At 42.5% G+C, this 18,197-nt stretch overlaps 2 protein-coding genes across 5 annotated transcripts in view; one reads left to right on the top strand and one right to left on the bottom strand.

Moving 5' to 3' along the window:
- ripor3 (RIPOR family member 3) overlaps nt 1-12,097 on the top strand; it is a 60,705-nt gene extending 48,608 nt beyond the window's left edge. The window contains exons 13-25 of the mRNA XM_019272697.2: nt 1,404-1,564; nt 1,887-2,096; nt 2,494-2,593; nt 2,803-3,069; nt 3,148-3,293; nt 3,374-3,539; nt 3,739-3,868; nt 3,966-4,130; nt 4,341-4,505; nt 5,715-5,917; nt 6,614-6,697; nt 6,794-6,884; nt 6,964-12,097. Coding sequence (XP_019128242.2) covers nt 1,404-1,564; nt 1,887-2,096; nt 2,494-2,593; nt 2,803-3,069; nt 3,148-3,293; nt 3,374-3,539; nt 3,739-3,868; nt 3,966-4,130; nt 4,341-4,505; nt 5,715-5,917; nt 6,614-6,697; nt 6,794-6,884; nt 6,964-7,064 — 1,989 coding nt within the window. The 3' untranslated portion in view covers nt 7,065-12,097. The remainder of the gene's footprint in view (nt 1-1,403; nt 1,565-1,886; nt 2,097-2,493; nt 2,594-2,802; nt 3,070-3,147; nt 3,294-3,373; nt 3,540-3,738; nt 3,869-3,965; nt 4,131-4,340; nt 4,506-5,714; nt 5,918-6,613; nt 6,698-6,793; nt 6,885-6,963) is intronic.
- On the bottom strand, nt 11,423-16,536 carry blcap (bladder cancer associated protein). Of its 4 annotated transcripts, none has more exons than XM_019272687.2 (2): nt 16,273-16,536; nt 11,423-13,396 (listed from the first exon to the last, which is right to left on the bottom strand). In XM_019272687.2, the coding sequence occupies exon 2, from the start codon at nt 13,186-13,188 to the stop codon at nt 12,925-12,927; it is 264 nt and encodes an 87-aa protein (XP_019128232.1). In that variant the 5' UTR covers nt 13,189-13,396; nt 16,273-16,536; the 3' UTR covers nt 11,423-12,924. The 4 variants fall into 4 exon arrangements, with proteins under 4 accessions (XP_019128232.1, XP_019128231.1, XP_010745424.1 ...); XM_019272686.2 differs by having other exon boundaries at nt 11,423-13,433; nt 16,368-16,536; XM_010747122.3 differs by having other exon boundaries at nt 16,368-16,535.
- Nucleotides 16,537-18,197: the final 1,661 nt, after the last annotated feature.

Raw genomic sequence — 18,197 nt, 5'->3', positions numbered from 1 at the left:
GGGATTCATCTCGGGAGAGAGGATCCCCTCGTGGGACCTCTCCCCGGTGGGGGCCAGCCAGTGCCAGGGAGAGGTCCCTTCGTGTTGGTGCGCCATGACTAGGACTGGGTATCGTTTAAAAATTTTACCCTGTACCGATACTAGTACCCTTAAAATGATACCGATACTAATGGAGTACTTCATTCGATACTTTTTTTCAGCTTGATTTAATACTGATCATGTGAAAAGAAAGCAAATCGGTTGCGTAAATGTCACCGACATCTCATAATGATAACCAGCCAACTCCGCATGGTTTGAACCCACTTTACTACCATACAAATGATTGGTGGACCAATCACACGGTGCATTGAATCGAAGAATGCTTGTGATTGGCTGCGAGCAAAACCATAGAAACAGTAGTTTTTTTCTTGATCTGGGTACAAAAAGAACCGATTGCAGGTATCGTTTGACAGGCCCCGTTTTGATACTACTTGGTACCGGGTTGTTTCGGTTGCCCCCGGCGCGACTGTCGAATCGCAACTTATCGCAACTTTCACTTCCTCCCGCAACAAAAATGTAAAAACCACCACAACTTTCACCGCAATTTTTTTGAAAACCTCATGCAACATCAGGGATTTTAGGCCACAACTATCTCAAAAAAGGCCCGTGAAATCCTGGTGGGACTGACATATGGGGGGGGGGGGACTTTAAGGCCTTTACTGACCAATGTACTGTACAAACATAACATATAGTACATAAGTGTAAATGTAACAAGTAAATGGCTTTTAATGTGAAACGACAATGGCAGTTTTATGATTTAACACATTTTATTTGATCAATTATGTCTGATGGATTCTGATGTAGTCCGTCGTGTCTTACAACCCTGATTCCAAAAAGGTTTGAACGCTGTGTAAAACTGTGTAAGACGAGCTATTTAATGTTTAGTCAACAGACAGTTTGAATGACTTTATGGATTTCACCATCTATAGTCCATCAAGTCATGAAAAGAAGCCAGAGAAATCTCTGCACGTAAGGGACTAGACTGAAAACCAACACTGACATGATTGTATAAAGAATATTACTACACAGGCTCGGGAACACTTCAGAAAACCGTTCTACGAATCTACAAATGAAGTTAAGACTCGACCTTGCAAAGAGAAAGACGGATATCAGCAACAGCCAGAAACTTCTCTGAGCTCAAACAAAGTGAGAAAGCGTCAAATTTGAAATAGTTTTTGGAAATCAGAGACGTCGTGTCCTCCAAGTTAAATTTACATTTAACTTTGTTGGAATCAGGGTTATATTTTCTATCAATCATATTAAATCAGTCATAATATTATGGCCAGGTGAACCATCATTTATACAACTGCTTTAATTTCTGTTAATATTTCCATTGATATGCGAGTCTTCTTCGTCCTCTTCAGTCGATGGTGCGTGATCTGCGGGATCCAGAAGGTTCCCTCCCGTCTCTGGTGTCTAAGAGTCGACACAACAGAGGAGGCGTGTCTCTGCTCAGCTACCTGTCCGACCCTTCGCACACCTCCATCACGTCCAACCACAGCCCTCAAAGCCCCTACATGCTCAGGTATCTTTGTGGTTTTTGGTGATATACAGAGCCTGCATAGACTATGCTTGTTCGTAAATTGAGATAAATGTTGCTTTCATGGGATTTCTCAGTTATAATGAGAAGATTAAATAATGCCAGTCTTATCCTTTATGTCTGTTATTGCTGCACCTCTCAGGTTATGGCCTCTATGTAGACGTCTTTGCAATCTTATGCAGAGTAAGATGAGAAGATCAGTGTCAGTTTCATCTCTCTGGGTCCAATAAAAAGAGTTTTGGGACATGTAGGCATGTATATTTGAATTAAAACATTGATTTATGTGTGAAATTGAAATCCTCACCAGTCTCAAGCGGACTCACAGCTACCCGTTCAGCCACAGTCAAGGCACCAGTCTGGGAGGAAGCCAGACTCAGCTGTCCCTCGGGGAGGAAGAATCCCTGGAGGTCTCTGCAGAGGACGAAAGAAAGAAAGACGGAGAGGAGTGGGGGAGCGTGTTGGATACTCGCTCCACGCCAGCGGAGAGTAAAACTGGTTCCCTGCTGGCTCTGCAGATGTGAGGATGAACTCGAGAGCAAACAATGTTTAATTTCTTTAACTTGTTTTTTGAAGTGCCGTCAGAACCATTTATCTACAACATGTCAACATCTCATGAGCTGAGAACTTAGGAGAAACAATGTAATTTGTAATTTTGCAAGAATGCAAGAATATCCCATAATATCTCGTAAAGAAAGCTGACAAGGAAAACTATTAGATGATATTTTCCCAGTTGATTACCTACTGTTGCTTTTGTAGGGAAAAGGAAGTGACAAAAACTAAAATTCAACCTTTTTTTTATAGCTAAATAATGATGCTGAATGTCTGTTAGTTTAATATGTAGTACTGTTTGTAATAGAGTTTTTAGAGGGGTTTTTTTCATCGGGTGTTTACAGTATTTTGCGTCACCATTACAGGTCCAGCACTCCGGACATCCTTAGAAAGAACACAGCTGGAGAAACGGAGCCTGAGACGCACAGTGCAGCTCTGGGACCAACCGACACTGTCAGCGTTCAGGTAAGAAACAAACAAACCCTGCTCTTGACTCATGACTCGGTTACCTGATTTTAACACAACAACACATGCAAAGCTCTGATGTGTCCCATTAAAGTGTCTCTCACAACAACACGACTGCACACATTGATATATGTACATAAATTCACTCTGTGGCGTCTTCAGCTCTTCAGAAAAGCAGTTGCATAACTTTTCCACGTGTCTTGTTCCAGGACTCCCCAGAACTTCAGTCATATTCTGCCCCTGACTCACCCACACCCGCTGCTCAGCCCCCAGCTGAAACCCCTTCATCGCCCACGCCTGCTGCACCGACCCCATCAGGGAGGCCCGTGGTGAGCGGTGTCCAGCGCAGGACCCAGGCGCTCCGGCTGGGAGCTCTGTTCACAGAGCTGGAGAAGACAATCCAGAACCAGAGCTGCTCTGAGAAGGAGCTGAGAGCTCTGGACCACCAGATACTGCATCTGGCAACCATACTGAAGGTACCTGCGTGTACTTATACACACCTGTCAGTGAACATACCGTGTGGGATCTTCATGCTCTATGGTGTTCTCCCCCAGAACGACCTCTCCCTGTTGAGAAGCTCATCCTCAGAGGAGACTCTGGCTGTGGAGGAAGTTCTGGGCAGCTTTGACTTCCTGTCACATGACTTCAATGCAGATGATGACACTTCCTGTTTGGGCAGCTTGAGACTAAAAGACAGCGGGTGAGTTCACAGACTGATCCATAAATTCCTCAACACTGACTTGATGTGAAACAACTCATCTGTCCTTTTTCATCCGTCAGCATCAGTTCTTTCCAGCAGAGCACTCGGAGGAGCCTCGGGCTCGTCTCTGATAACAGCCAATCAGCTTCTGAGGAAGAATTGGTCGTCGCTCCTTTGACTTCTGGGAATTGGGGTCTTGACTTGGCTCTTGAGAATCACCTGGATATATGTTGCATCCTGCTACAGGTACAGTACGTTTAGATTTATCTGAGGTCTTTGTGCATCCTAAGTAAACTCAGGATTATGTATGCACAGCCTGCAGGAACCACTAGATGGCAGCACAAACTCTCTTAATATATAGGCAGATATTCTTTTCTCTTTTCTCTGCCCTTGTCCACCTTCTCCACCCTTGTCTCCTCAAACTTGCTTGTCAATGTTTCCTCAGATGACAAGAACGACCAACTTCAGCCCATCTAGGAAGGAGCTGCTGGACGAAATCGCCCTGCAAGCCGAAGTCCTGGACAGAGTCAGCTGTCTGCTGCTAGAGAAGAACGACAACATCTCTGCTAGTGACAGTCAGTGGAAAATGTGTTTATCTGTCTATTATCAATGCATCAATGATCCAAATTTGGGATAAATGAAAGTAAACCTCCGTTTTTTCTTCACCTTCAGTCCTCCCGAAGGCCCAGAGGACGAGGAATGTGCTGCTGTTCTGGGAGGAGTGTACGAACGACAGCAGCTCTCCTTTCTTTTGCCACTCGGACAGTTTAAGCAGGACGCTGAAGAAACGCTACACGCACAAGGTGAAGGCCAAGCAGCCCGGCCAATCAGAGAAAGGTACCATGTTCCACCTTTCTTACACAAACACTTGAATCAGAATTTCTTAAATGTCCCATCAAGCATCGATACGCTGCATCAGTGGCGCAGACGGTACTCTCTCAACAGACCCAATGACCAACAAACTAGCATTGCTGATAGATGTTTGACCAGTCAGAAGCAGTGTTAGTTGACTGAGCTGGCTTTTGTCCGTCCTCTGCTCCTCTGCAGTGTTTTCTCAGCTCCTGCAGCAGCTCCAGGCGGCCTGTCGGGTGGTGCCCAGCCTGCGGCCGGTCTGCAGCCCGGAGAGAGTCACCCTCTTCCAGGTGTCAGTGTATCTGAAACGCTGGAGCATCCAGGACCTGGGAGAGCACATCTCACGCCTCTCCAAAGAAGGTACAACAAATAGTTTTATGCCATTTTACTCTAGTGATAATCGCACTTGTAAAAACTACAGTACTCGTTTCAGTTGGATACTTGCTGTACCGTGAAACTAAATCACAAAAAATACTGATTTATGCTTTGATACTTAAATAAGAAATGTGGTTTTAATAACTACAGACCACCAGGGAACACTGGCATCACACACAACACACAAGTGTTTCCAAAGTTTGTGTATGCAGATATGTGTGTGTGTTTGTCTGTTGTGAGAATTTGAGGAACGGTATGTTGATAGTTGTACAAGAGAGCTTCAGGATCCGAGAACGTTCCAGAGATTCCAGCTTGCTAAAGGCATCTGGACCATCTGTCAACATCACTGCCAAATGGTGACACCAAACAAACTGGGTGTGTGTGCAGGCGTAGGGCCACATCTTTCTTTAGAGGATCTTTTTAAGTTTGATTCATCTTCTCGCCACAATATGTTGATGTACCCTTCTTTCCTCCCTTCCTTCCCTCCTCTCCTCTCCTGTCCTCTCCTCTCCTCCACGATGTCTGCTGTTTATTAAACATTTGGTTTGCACAGCACGACACGTCTTAAACTTCTAAAACAACAACTGTGTTTGTGTGCTTAATTCAATGTTGCACAAATATAGCCTGAAATCAATCTTACCATTTGTCTCAACTCACTTTAAACCCCCCGGGCGGGCGGAGTTTACGGCCCAAGTAAGACGAGAAAGCTTAGATAACAGTGAATTTGCTTTTCTGAGATGCAAAAAAATCGATGTTACGCTTCAGTTATTGGTCATTAAAAACATCTTTAGCTGCTTAACCTTCAGTATTATTCGTTTTATTGCATTTGCAGGATTTTCAGGTTGTCTCATGTGAAATAAAATGTAAAACAAGCGTGTTGTGATGTTTTATCAGTGTGTATAAAATGGATATTCATAAAGTAAACATGTATATCATGTAAATTCTAAACACTGGCCTATTTCCATGGTCAAGAATGAACTTTGAACTTTTTGCTTTTAGGCAAACATTGATGGGAAGTGCTTAGAAAAATAGAAATGTGAACATCTGTTATCCCGTGATAACTGGGCAAACTCCAACTGCTGATGAGAACCGTGTGATTCACTCCAGAGCAGCTTTTAAATGAAACTTGTGGTTTTCACAATTGCACAAATTAGGCGCATTACTCAGTTGGTTGTGTTCGCTGGTGTGTTCCAGAGTATGTCCTGTCGTCCATGAGGGGCCCCAAAAGGAGGCGGGCTTTAAATAAGATGAGGGGGCGGTGCATATCGGAGCTCCTCCCACTGGGATGCACGCTGCAGGCTCTGGCCGCCCTGCAGATCGACTCCAACCACAAAGTGTGCAAAGCTGCCGCCAACTGTCTTGGCAGAGCTGCAGGATGCAAAGCCTTCAGGAGCAAGGTACGTCAGCCAATCAGTGTAAGAAGATTACAGCCATGCTAAATTCTAATGTTGTTTAGCAAATGTCAACATGTTGTTTGTCAGGTATGTTTACCCTGTTCACCAGAAATGACACGGGAAGAGCTTCCTAACATTGTTTAGTTGCTCAGTCTCCAAGCATGATTTTCACAATTAAGCGACAACCTTTGTGCCGTAAACTGCAGTTCCTCTAATGTCCACTTGAGGCTGGCTTCAGAAGTGAGTCAGTCTCCATAAGTCCCCATGTTAGACAGCAGAAATAAACATGTTTACAGCCTGGTACAAAAAACAGTTTTGGTCTCTGTAGCTAATTTCCCCGTTCATGACAACTGTACTGAGGATGAATTTATATACAACTCACCTGTTCACATTATATCAAGGCTTAAAGTTATGCAGGATTAAGAGCGTGGATGCTTTGATTGACAGGTGGGTGCCATCACATTTGCCCATTTTTGGATGAGGCGGGAGGCCAGATTTCTTTTCCTGGCATAATATGGAATGAATCTGCCTCTGGTCTGGTGTGAAACTGTACCGCAGAGAGCCGCTAGCATGGCTGTAGTCTTATTAACTCTCAGGCAGCTTCCCTCTCTTGATTTACCTTGCCCAAATAAATACGATAATGCAGCTACTACAACGAAAGCAACCTCCTTACCTCTCTGTGTTCACCTTCTCCTCCAGGCGCTAGTTTACTACACAGAGAGCCTGAAAAGCACTGATGTTCAGATCCAGCAAGGCTCCTGTCTGGCTCTTAAATGCCTCAGGGTGAGCAGCACATATGAGCAACGCTCACAGAAATACAGTTTCCACCACCGGGTGGTATGTTATCAACTTTCTAGTGTGTGTGTGTGCGTTTACCAGGCGACAGAGAGCGTGGACCTCATAGCAGATTTGTGGAGATCGTCGGATGAAGATCTTCGAAACGCTGCCAAAGAGACCGTCCTCTCCTTTGGTACAAACATGAATTATTCTTCATTGATTTGTGTTTTATTGTATGATATTTTGTTAAACGTTATTCTGTCTATCTGCAGGTAAAAAGGGCTATCTGGCCTTCCAGAGGATGGACCAGCTTTACACTGAGATGCAGGAGGAGGCTTATCAGAACGAAGAGACCGAGATCACCTTTCTATAGGAGAACAAGTCTGGACCTAAAGCAGGCAGAGCGTCTCTGTTAAGAGTCTCAATGATCCTGACTGTCAGGATAAGAGACAAAGCTGGAGTTGGATAAAAGCTTACGACACATCGCGCTTTCTGATTTTTGTTTGAAGAAATGCCAAAGAGACGAGCGCAGAGGGAGATCCGAAGATCTGGTGACTCTAGCTTTCTCTGGATGGATCGCTCGCTGATGTTTCTGCTTCATCCTGTCACCAGAGAACTTTACTGGGATCTTATTATGATGAAATATAAGTTTAAAGAAGGAGTTCCCCCCTTTTTTCGTTATTTAACCTGCTAAAATTCTTTGTGCAGCTTTAAAATTATTTCTGCTTTTCCTGTGTTAGGACTTTTTTTTTATGGAAAATGAAAGAGAATGTATCATTTCACATGTGTGTACTGCAAATCTAAAATATCATATGAACATTAAAGCCTGCGGGACCAAATAAATCCCTAATAACAGCCCCAAACAACCTGCCTGTGAGAGTCACATTGAATAGAGGGACAGGAGTCTACGAATCCACCTGTGGCAGTTTTTTTTTCCTCTGAGCTCTACTTACTTCTCTTGTGTTCAGGAGCTTTTGAACGTTTAGCAGCAGGAACATAAAATGGCTGCTGAAAATGTTTCCACAAACAGGAGCTGTGACATTCAGGGACGCCAAAGGATTTACAGTATAAACAACTCTGGCAGGCAGCCAAGCTGCATTTAAGAGGGTTTTTCACTTTGCTGTGCTGAACGGGTGCTTTCTGTCAGCGAGCTGTAACAGGGTGATAAAAAGTGTTTCCATGTGAGATACATTCATCGATTTAGCTTTAAGGACGTGACAATCCTGAAGCACTGCACACAGGGAACTTATCCAAACATGTATGAACAGTCTAACATCGAATGCATGACTCATGTTACCATAAGTGTGAACACTTGATGGATGATCGAATGTTTACATTCATTTACATGCAATCAAATTAGCCCTTATTCTCATTATCAGTTAGTCTGCAGATTCTTTTCTCAGATCATTTTTTGTTTTGTCTATAAAATGTGGAGAAAAGACAAAAAATGTATATCTAGGCCACGTTTTACTACAACGAGCATTCAAAATGCTGATGCGTGCACGCAAGATACAACTCATTCCCATGTTTATTAATTTATGGAGAGAAAAAAAACATTTTGTGGCCACGTTTTAATACATCGAGCATCTGAAAGGTTAGTGTGCATACGAGATACATTTTGTGCAATGCATCTACTTCAGGTATTATGCGAGGCTCGTGCTGGGCACATATTCTTTGAGCTACCAAGGCCACCAACTGTACACTGAGGACTAAAACTATCAAATCAGCTGTAACCTGGCATCGATTTCTTCACCATAAAGAAGCTTCTGTTGAATGCATACAGCACAGTACAGCACGTCTTACGTAAAGGTCCATGTAACCTAAACATCTCTCTCAACAAATTGCATCTTGTGCGCATGCAATAGCATTTTGGGAAGTGGGTGTAGTAAAACATGGCTTATATATAGTTTTAATTCTCACTCCAGGCTTTTATAACAACATTTTAAAATGTGTTGTTTTATAAACAGGCCAAAACCCAAAGATATCCAGTTTGACTCAAACCCTTTCTCTTCACAGGTCACCTACAACTCTTCTCCATCGCCCTTCGGTCCTGATCCACCTTTTTGTTGCCTTGTTTTCTTGCCCACAGACTCCTCACATCTCTAGCCATGTATATGAAATTAAGTCTACCCCTTAAATGATCACATTTAAGGAGCTGGAAGCAGCAAGTGGTCAGATACAAACATTTAAGTGAGAGAACGGGTCTGTGACATTGTAATCCAGCTAGTTTGATGGCATATTCATTAATATGTATGAAATTAACTGAGTTAACGCTGAAGATCTATGAAGCATCAAGCATTCATCCTGCATTAAATCATGAGTCGTGCATCAGTTTCCTCGTCTCCTTTGACGATGTGTCCCAGGTTTCTCTCATTGTTGAAGGCAGCGGGGTCAGTCTGTATGGACCCAGCTTTGTATCATCATGAGACACAGGCAGGTGCTGTCCTCTGCTGGCTGTCTAAGCCAACTGAAGTTTGGGAAGGGCCCTGACCTGAGGATGTTTTCACTTAACCACAGAGTAGATTTGGCTGTGGGTAAACTGACCTGGGACCCCTCTGACGGGGATATTTAAGGAATGTTTGGAGGGTCAGTGAATGGCATGGGAAGAAGTCTGATTTTCCTCCAGCCTCGATCAACTCTGCATCGTGTTTGGAAAGCTTCTGGTGTAAGAAATGTGCCAGGGAATTATCAAATTATATCACGTTCCTCTCACGATATAAAGAAGGGAATCAACATTCTCAGAATACCAAAGCTTGACTCAATTCAGCCACACCGCCAAAATCTCACAGTGGATGCCAAAATGTAAAACAGCACAGGGAGGACACGGTTTGTCCTTTTTTTTTATTGTTGTTTCAGATCATGAGTCAGATCAGCTCCTAAAACCAAACTTTGAAAATATTCAGGGCATAAACAAGAAGCACAGTTGGGTTTTAACTCTGCGTGGTTTGTTTTGGTCGACCTCATGCAGGACCGGATAGTTTGGAGATTTGTAAAGACAATAACTTTGTTTGTATGGATGTAGAATATATTTGACTAAGTATACCTCCCAGCACTGACGGCTGAACACCAGTTTTCTGTTTGTCTTTAGTGATATCGGCAAACTGATCAGCTGAGAGTCTCTGAGGCTGCAGCACTTTTTCTGTTTTAGCTGCTGTTGCAAAAAGCAGCAGGATGTCTGAAGTCAGAATGTTTGTCGTCAGCGTTGTTTTCATGCAAGGAAAGATGATAAAAAGGTAACGGAGGAATGTAGAGCTGACAAAGGAAAGACAGCAGGAGGGTAAAGGACGTAAAGATGTGAGGGATACATGTGTGCGACAGAACTTTACGAGCTAAATGCGAACATGCCAACAATGTGCGACCCACTGACAGTACAAAGAATGGACGGCGTACCCGTGACGTCACCCACGGGTTTCTGAAGCTTTGTGTTGAAGCTCAAAGTCTGGTTGGCGGTCCTGCCTCTTCTGCCTCCGGGCTAATCTAAAAATGGGTAAAGACGTGGATCTCTGTTACCATTTGTTATCTCGACATAATGACATAAATCATTTGAGAAAACAAAATTACTCATCACAAGAAAAGAGTTAATAAAAATGCATGAATGCACGACTGCTTGGTGCTTCCGTAGTGTTTTTTGAAATGTGTCCGTTAAGTTCAAAGTAACACACTGTGACACGTTTAGGCCTCTGGACTTATTTCTTAACTTTTGCACTTTGAATCGAGACTTAGATTTCTGACGTCGTACCACCTGGTTTGAACAAATATCGTAGCTGGATGTATTTTGCTTACAGAAAATGTGTATTATCGAGACTTTATAGTGCATTTAATACTTAAAAAATAAAGGAAGCGTTTCACTTTTGTGAAAAAAGGACACTCACCATGGCTGCTGTGCTCTTTTCAGGCTTTTTTTAAGCCTTTTTATTTTTGACAGTAACAGCTTGAGACTGAGCAGCGAGGGGGGAAAGAAAGAGAGGCGACGCCATGCAGCGATGAGCTATGGGTTGGTATCAAATCTGACGTCAGGCTGCTTTAATTTAAACTGCAGAGACGCTTATTAAACCTGCTGCTTTTATGCCTTTACAGATTTGCAAAGACTCATTAAATCTTTCTATAAAAAATGATGGCATTATAATTTAAAGGTATTTCTGACATAAAGGCAGCACCCCTGATACATTGAACATACAGTAGATAAAAGAATGATTGGAGCATCTGTGGCTCTAATCAATGAATATTTTTATGGCATAAAAATAGTCTCTGAATGCTTTGAATCTGACCTGCACCCACTTGAGGTTTATAACTATAAGCTCACAAAATAAGAAATAGAAATAGTAAAGCACGAAGTTTCTCTCGGCTCCGAGAAGCAATAAATCATCGTGCTGTTTTATAAAACACACAGGACTTTTTCAGCTGTTCCAGGATGAAAAATATCAATTAAGAGGAGGTGAATAATGATGTTTAACTCTGCGGGGGAAACGGGAGCAGGTCATTAGCTTCGCTTACACTTCAGTTGCATCATCTGAAACTCGCATCCAGCTCTAGTTTTGTCTGTCTGAGCGTCAGTTTTGTTCTCACGCTGGAGTGCGACTGCTGTCACGATGCCACACTTTCTCCATTTATACTTGCAGAGTTAAATTCAAGACTTTAAAGGGCCGGTGTGCAACATTTAGGAGGATCTATTGACATAATACTTATATTTGATTTAAGGATGGGCATGAACACAACACTGAGCTGCACATGTTTTAACACGTTGAGAGGAAAAACTTTATTTAAATTAAAACCAAAGCAATAATGTAGCAGTGAGCAATGTTCAGCACTGCGACAGGAGGCCACACGCACACACACACACTCACACACCAATAGGTACACAGTATAAACACCTTAGCCTGTGTCTGACAGCTAAACATAACACTTACAGCAGCGACACACGAGGAAACTTAATGACAGCGAGAATATCTCCTCAACCAGCACTCTGTATTACTCATTGATGCTGGAAATACTGACGTATGCTACGTTACCTCGTGTATCGCCACGTTTTTACATCAGCATGTCATGAGCACACACAAAAATACACTCCTATCGCACGTTAACACAAACTTTCTTTCACACACACTCCGACACACACACACATCCAGATTATTATACTACCCTTTGGAAACCTTCAGCATTTTGTTTTAATTAATTAAAAGTCGTGTGTGAACTTGAAAAAGAAAAGAAAAAAAATAACGGCAACCCATGCACAAAAAAAAAGAAAAAGTTCAGATGGTGAGTCTGGCGGTCGGTGACATTCACTCCGAGGCAGGAGGAGGAAGAGGAGACGAGGAAGACGAGGGGGGGCAGCTGCAGAGCGTGGTCGGTAGTGACGGCGGGACAGTTTCTCAGCATTATCACACCCTCCTGAGGTGCGTTTGTGTGGCGATGCGGCAAAAAGGAGAAACAGTTCACAGCATAGTTATTGATTGTCCAGTGTCTGTGTGCTCTCCTTGTCCATGGTCGCGTTTACGTGTGCAGAGCCAAAGAGGCGACGGGACTTCGGTCAGGTCGGACTTTAAAAGATGTGTCGCTTGTGGAAATGCTGATTTTTTTCTTTAACACTACCCGGCGTACAAAAGTTTGTCAACAACTGAAACGGTACGAGGAGGAGAAGCGAGCACGGCTACCAGCGAAACCTGAAATGTTGGAGTCTGGAGCTTTCACTGGGGGGTTGTGTGAATTTTGGCAGTTTGAGGTGGAGCGCGTCGTCTTTCTAAAAAGAGATGGAAAAAGACGAGCTGACAGGTTGTTTGTTTGGAGAGAGTCGTGTCTCTTTTGAGCAATGCTGGAAGTAAACAAGTCAAGAAAGGAACCAGAATACTGAAACACAGCGGTCACTTTAGGTTTAGGTGTTACGTCTAGTGTTCATTCAAATGCTGGAATAAAAAGTCGCCGACATTTAAATTCCTCCTCAGAAAGTTCACGCGTCCTCCTCTTAGCACGTCATGTGTGGATGCCCCTCTCCCCGTCTCCTCTGACATCCCCCTCCGTCTCCTACTACCACTTCAATTCAAGTCCATCTTTCTTTACAGCATGGCAATACAGCTCCCCATTATCCTCTAAAACCGGCTCTTCTCCTCATCAGCCGAGCGCTCTCTGCCCCATCTACTCTTACAGCATGGCAGTATAATTCCCCAGCAATGCCTTGTCACCCTTCTCACCCCCTCGTCTTCCCCATTCCCGTTACCCCTGCCGCCCCCTTTCCTCTCCTAGGTCCCGACGATCGCCGGGTCGTGGGCGGCGTCCGGCAGTGCTGCGTCCTGGCAGTGGTAGAGGAAGCAGTTGCCCCAGCAGCTGTAGCAGATGAGGAAGAGGGCGGCGAGGAAGACCAAGGCACAGATGGTGCAGGGCTTCCTCTCCAGCAGGAAGCTGAGCAGGTAGAAGCCCATGAACATGGAGTGGTTGAACCACAGCGCTGGGTTCAGCGGCTTGGGGATGAGCAGCACAGGAAGTAGCCACTGTAGGCAATACATCGTCTCTTTTATTTTATTTTTTTGAATGCGAGGAGAAGGCTGAAGCTCTCTGTGGGGCCGGTACAGCTCAGTCCAGGCGATGTTTGAGGTATCTGAAGGAAGAGGGTGTGGCAGACTTAGATTGTGAGATGTAGGATGGTCGTCCTATCCGACAGAGCTAGGACGATGGAGGAACAGGTCGAAGAAGCTAGATGTCGTCAGGTCATCCCTGGAAACAGCAGAGGGAAAGTCTGGTCAAACTAGAGCTGCAACAACAATTATTCATCAATGAATCTACCTGTTATTTTATCGATTAACTGTTTGGTCCAATGTGTGATGTTGTTATATTCAGTTTACTATCAGATATGACAAAGAACAGCATCGTGCTGACTTCAAACATCCCCGCGGCGACAGTAAACATACTTTAAAGTCGACTGTGTTTGCAAAGACTGCAACAGTCCTGACTTTCTTTACCTAACTCTTGCTCCTGCATGTTGACAAAGGTATCCGTTCTTAGAACGAGCTGAACCATACAGTCCGGTTTACACGCAACAGGATCAGGTGCTGCAGCAAATCACCACAGAGTTTATCTGTGCGGGACGTAACCGCTGTGAAACAATCGAGAAGTAACTTTTTATTTTACTGATTACCCGGCATTATCGATGCAGACGCTCCCTCGCTCTCATTCACTGCAGCGTAAATTGCGAGTCAGACTCAGATTTGGAAGCTGGTTCATGAAATAAACGAAGCCAGAACACAACAGGTCGAGCGTCAGAGTTTAGTCAGTGAATCCACCTGGATAGTCTCAGTGTCGGACACATTTCAGGCTGACTGTGGAGGAGTTTGACTGATGCAGTCTGATGTCGAGCTGTGTTTTGTATCTGGCTCAACTTCTTGACACCCCTGCAGCTCACGGCCAAAATGGACTCAAATAAATGGAAAGAGCTGTGTTTTCACATCATTCCTTAAAGCAAACTATCTCAGCTTGTTCTTCATCTTCCATGACACTAAACTGAATATATCTGAGCTTTTAACCAATAAAAACTATTTGAATCCATCAGTTTGGTTTTTAAAAAGCAGAAATGAGCCTTTTCACAAAATTATGACACGTTATGGACCAAACAAATCTGAGCTGAGCTGGCACCACTTCATCATTAACACGCATCACACACATGCCACTCATTTGTTTGTGTATTGTATAGTTTGTCCTTTATAACCTCAAACTACATCATCTTTTACTACCTGACATTGATGCAGAAAGTGTAACATAATACTTAAGGATTGCAGAGAATTACATATGTTTGTTTATATATTTATTAGTGGTGGGCCGTTATCGGCGTTAACATGAGACTCTTATCGGGCGATTCTCAAAGAGCTGGGGGAGCTGGGTCTATACTACACAAACTATGACGAATTTCACCTTGATATTTCAGCGCGGATGTATACCGAGCCGAACTGCAGATATTGTGCAGAAGAGGAGATCTAGTCTGTCACCAGAAAATGTGAACAAGCTGGTCCGCCTGAGCGACTGGTGGAAGATCGACACGAAGCTTACCGACTGTAAACAGTTCATCACGAACTCTTATGTGGGCTTACAGTTCAAAATTCATGTTTAACTGAATAAACAGTTTGAAAACACAAGTACATCTTAGTGAACAAGATTTATTTTTTAATCACCACGTATCAAAGTAGAACAGCTTTCTCAAAGAGTCGGTGATGCATGTTGGAAACAGGAGGCAAGCCTCTGGTCTTAATGTGCCACCTGGATGAAGAAACCCGTTCTCAAAGACTTACTTAGGTAGCACACATATTCTGAATAGATTAATCTAGATTAATTCCATGATTACAGTGAGATTAATCTAGATTTTAAACAATCTGTAATACATATATTCACTTTGGAGTAACTCTGATCTGGTGCAGACTATCACATTCAAGGAAACAATCCATTTTGAAAGAGGAACAGTAACAACATGGTGACTAATCCGAGCCCCGGCCTTTTTTTAAATGACTTGCAAAAGTAAACATTGGCCAACTATTCACATTAACTTCCTTGTAAAGAAAGGTGTCTGACGCACTGAGCAAACCCGTGCAGGTACAGGGATGTGTGTACCGTATCCAAACACATGAATCTGGGTTGACTTGGTCTTAATTATTATTATTATATATTTTATTTTATTTACTATTGCTTTTTTGATATTTTATTATGTATATTTTGCTTTATAGTATATTTTTATTCTTTGTTGTCACTTGTCACCTTGTGTAATGCTGCTGCTGCACTATAATTTCCCAGCTTGGGATAAATAAAGTATATCTATTTATCTATCTATTAAAAAAATAAAAGCAGAGCTGCAGTGCTGTGTTTACGTCCACGCAGCTGGAGGAGGACAAAGAGCAGAGATGTCTGACACAACATAACTAACCAGGGTTAATGTTAACTAGTTAACAAGCTTGTTGGGACCTTAACACTGGGTTAACTTCCTTTAAATGACGTTACACGGTTTGTTTCTTCACCTGACAGGTAAAAACTACACATTTAACGTCAACAGGCTGGAGACAAACACAACATGAACTAACCGAGCTGCTCTTTACTTCGGCCTGGAGCCAGAAATGTGTCATTTGATATTTGTAACGTTTAATAACGTCTCGTAAGTGGGAAGTAACGTTAGCTAGCAGCTGTTACTGACGTCTGCTCGGTGACCAAACCGACACAATAAAACACAAACACGACACATATGTATAAAAACACATATCACGCTTTGTTGGTTTGAATTAAAGTCATTGTAAGAAGAGTTTAGCGTTAATACTCTCCCGTAAACGCAGGAATTACACCCCCCCTCCTCCTCCTGCTGCTGTTTCGGTTCAACGGGCGACCGTGTTAACTGGTGACCGTTTGCATGAATACGCCCGTGGTTGTCGTAGTTACGACATCTTTTGAAACAAAATCAAGTGTGTTTATTTTTTTTTAAACAGACTTAAACAAAAAAAGAAGCATTCAACACCTGTCGTAACTACGACAACGCAGACTACACCAGTTAACACGGTCACTCGTTTAACCGAAACACCTAGCCGCGTTAGCTTCGGAAAAAAACAAAAGGTAACGGTTACCAAACGATGCAGCTAGCTCTCAAAGTGACTCAGCTTCACGTGTCTGTACGAGCTGGCGTCTGTGTGTGGGCGAGTCTGTTAGAAAACAAACTAACCTGACATGTTTCAGGCTCATTCTCCGCACAGACCGACCACCGACACTCCGTCTGTCCCGACGACTGACTGCGTGCGTAGCTGCTAGCCCGCTAGTTAGCACATGAGCTAACAAACATTAGCTGCAAGGACCCCTGCTGCAACGCTGGGCTGAGAGCTTTGGAGGACCGAGTACCGCCTGAGTACATTTAACATAATAAACTTCACAGTCTGTGATCTGATTGTTGTTTTTAACTGTGTGCATGATGTACATGAGCAAGAATGGAGCCAAGTGTAGACGTACATCTGATGTGATACACATTTCTGTGTGTATCTCTATGGATATAGATTTTTTACAGATAGACTATAAAATTTATTTATTCATTCATTTAATGAATGAATAAATATTAAACATAAACATAAACAATTACATTTGATGTACTGCACCAGAGTTAGTTTACAGCTACTTTTCATCAGCAGACACAATTAAAACACATTACAGCACAATAACAAACAGTACAAAGCAGAAAAACAACAAATAAACCACACAGGACACATAATACAAAATACAAAGTTACACACACAATAGCACATCAGCTCTTTATATCGTCAGGTAGGGCTTTCCACTGAGTTGTGGCTTTCACAGAGAAGGCTGATCGCCCAAATGCAGATCAGAACAAATGCAAATGCAAATGCAATGCAGAACAAAATGGTACAATGTGGTACAGAGGATATTCTGGAGGATCTAATAGAGCTGACTGAGCGAGTATACACAAAGTCACGTAGTGGAGGAGGGGTCAAAGCATTTAACATTTTATAAACAAGGCACAAATTTGAAAATAATCTAAAAGTCTCAAAGCTCCAAAGCTATTTTTGTTGTTGTTGTTGTTGTTATATTATGTATAAATTGTATCTATTTCATAGGTCAATCTGGATTATGAACTATGATATATGGTATAAAAAAGGTACAGACAACACTGCAGAAAATGCTGTTGGGCCCAACACACCCACCACGCTCTGTGTATTGAGTTGTATTTACTTTAACTATGTTTACTGTTATACAACAATAACCCCAAGACAAATACCTAATATGTGAACTTACTCTTTAAGACTAGATCTAGACAAACCTCCTATACAATAAGGTTTTCACATACAAGCAATATGTCTTGGTGTTTTGGTGAATAACAAACATTAAATATGAGAATATACTGTGTAAATATATGTACAATATGTTCTGGTGTAGGAACATCCACATATTTAACAGGTAGTGTGCTTCCTGTGTGTTTTAGGATTGATTTGAAGATTTTACTGATCACTTTTAAAGCCCGTCAGGTTATGGCCCCTGACTACATTAACCCAGTGTTATCCCCATACGAGCCAGTTCGCAGCATTAGATCCTCGGGCAGGTCACTTCTGGCTCAAACACTGACGGTATAAAGAATGGACGCTGGATGCATGACATCACCCACAGGTGACTGACTCTGACTCTGTAGCCAGTGGACGTTCGAGAAACTGCAGTTTCCATCACTGTGTCTAAATTTTTATTTATTTTTTAAAAAACATAACTAACTAATAAACAATTCATACACATTACATAACTTGTGAACAAATAATCCCATCAATGGTGTTATAATATTACACATTTTTACAAAAAATACGAATATAACCAGTAAAAAATACAAGAAATCATATTTTCTCCAAACGAATATAACCAGTAAAAAATACAAGAAATCATATTTTCTCCAAACTTTTATTTCTCACATTTAACTTATTACACAGACAACCAAAAGAACAAGACAGTATGTGATCCAAATGCATATAAATAGACATACAAAGTCAAATAAATTAACAGA

The sequence above is a fragment of the Larimichthys crocea genome, chromosome VI (assembly GCF_000972845.2).
Source record: "Larimichthys crocea isolate SSNF chromosome VI, L_crocea_2.0, whole genome shotgun sequence".
NCBI classification, from domain to species: domain Eukaryota; kingdom Metazoa; phylum Chordata; class Actinopteri; family Sciaenidae; genus Larimichthys; species Larimichthys crocea.
The sequence above is the reverse complement of the archived record's forward strand: the minus strand, read 5'-3'. Positions and strand labels throughout refer to the sequence as shown.

Bases quoted from the DNA above. Each gene is read 5' to 3' on its own strand.
- blcap (XM_019272687.2), bottom strand. From the start codon at position 13,188: ATGTATTGCCTACAGTGGCTACTTCCTGTGCTGCTCATCCCCAAGCCG.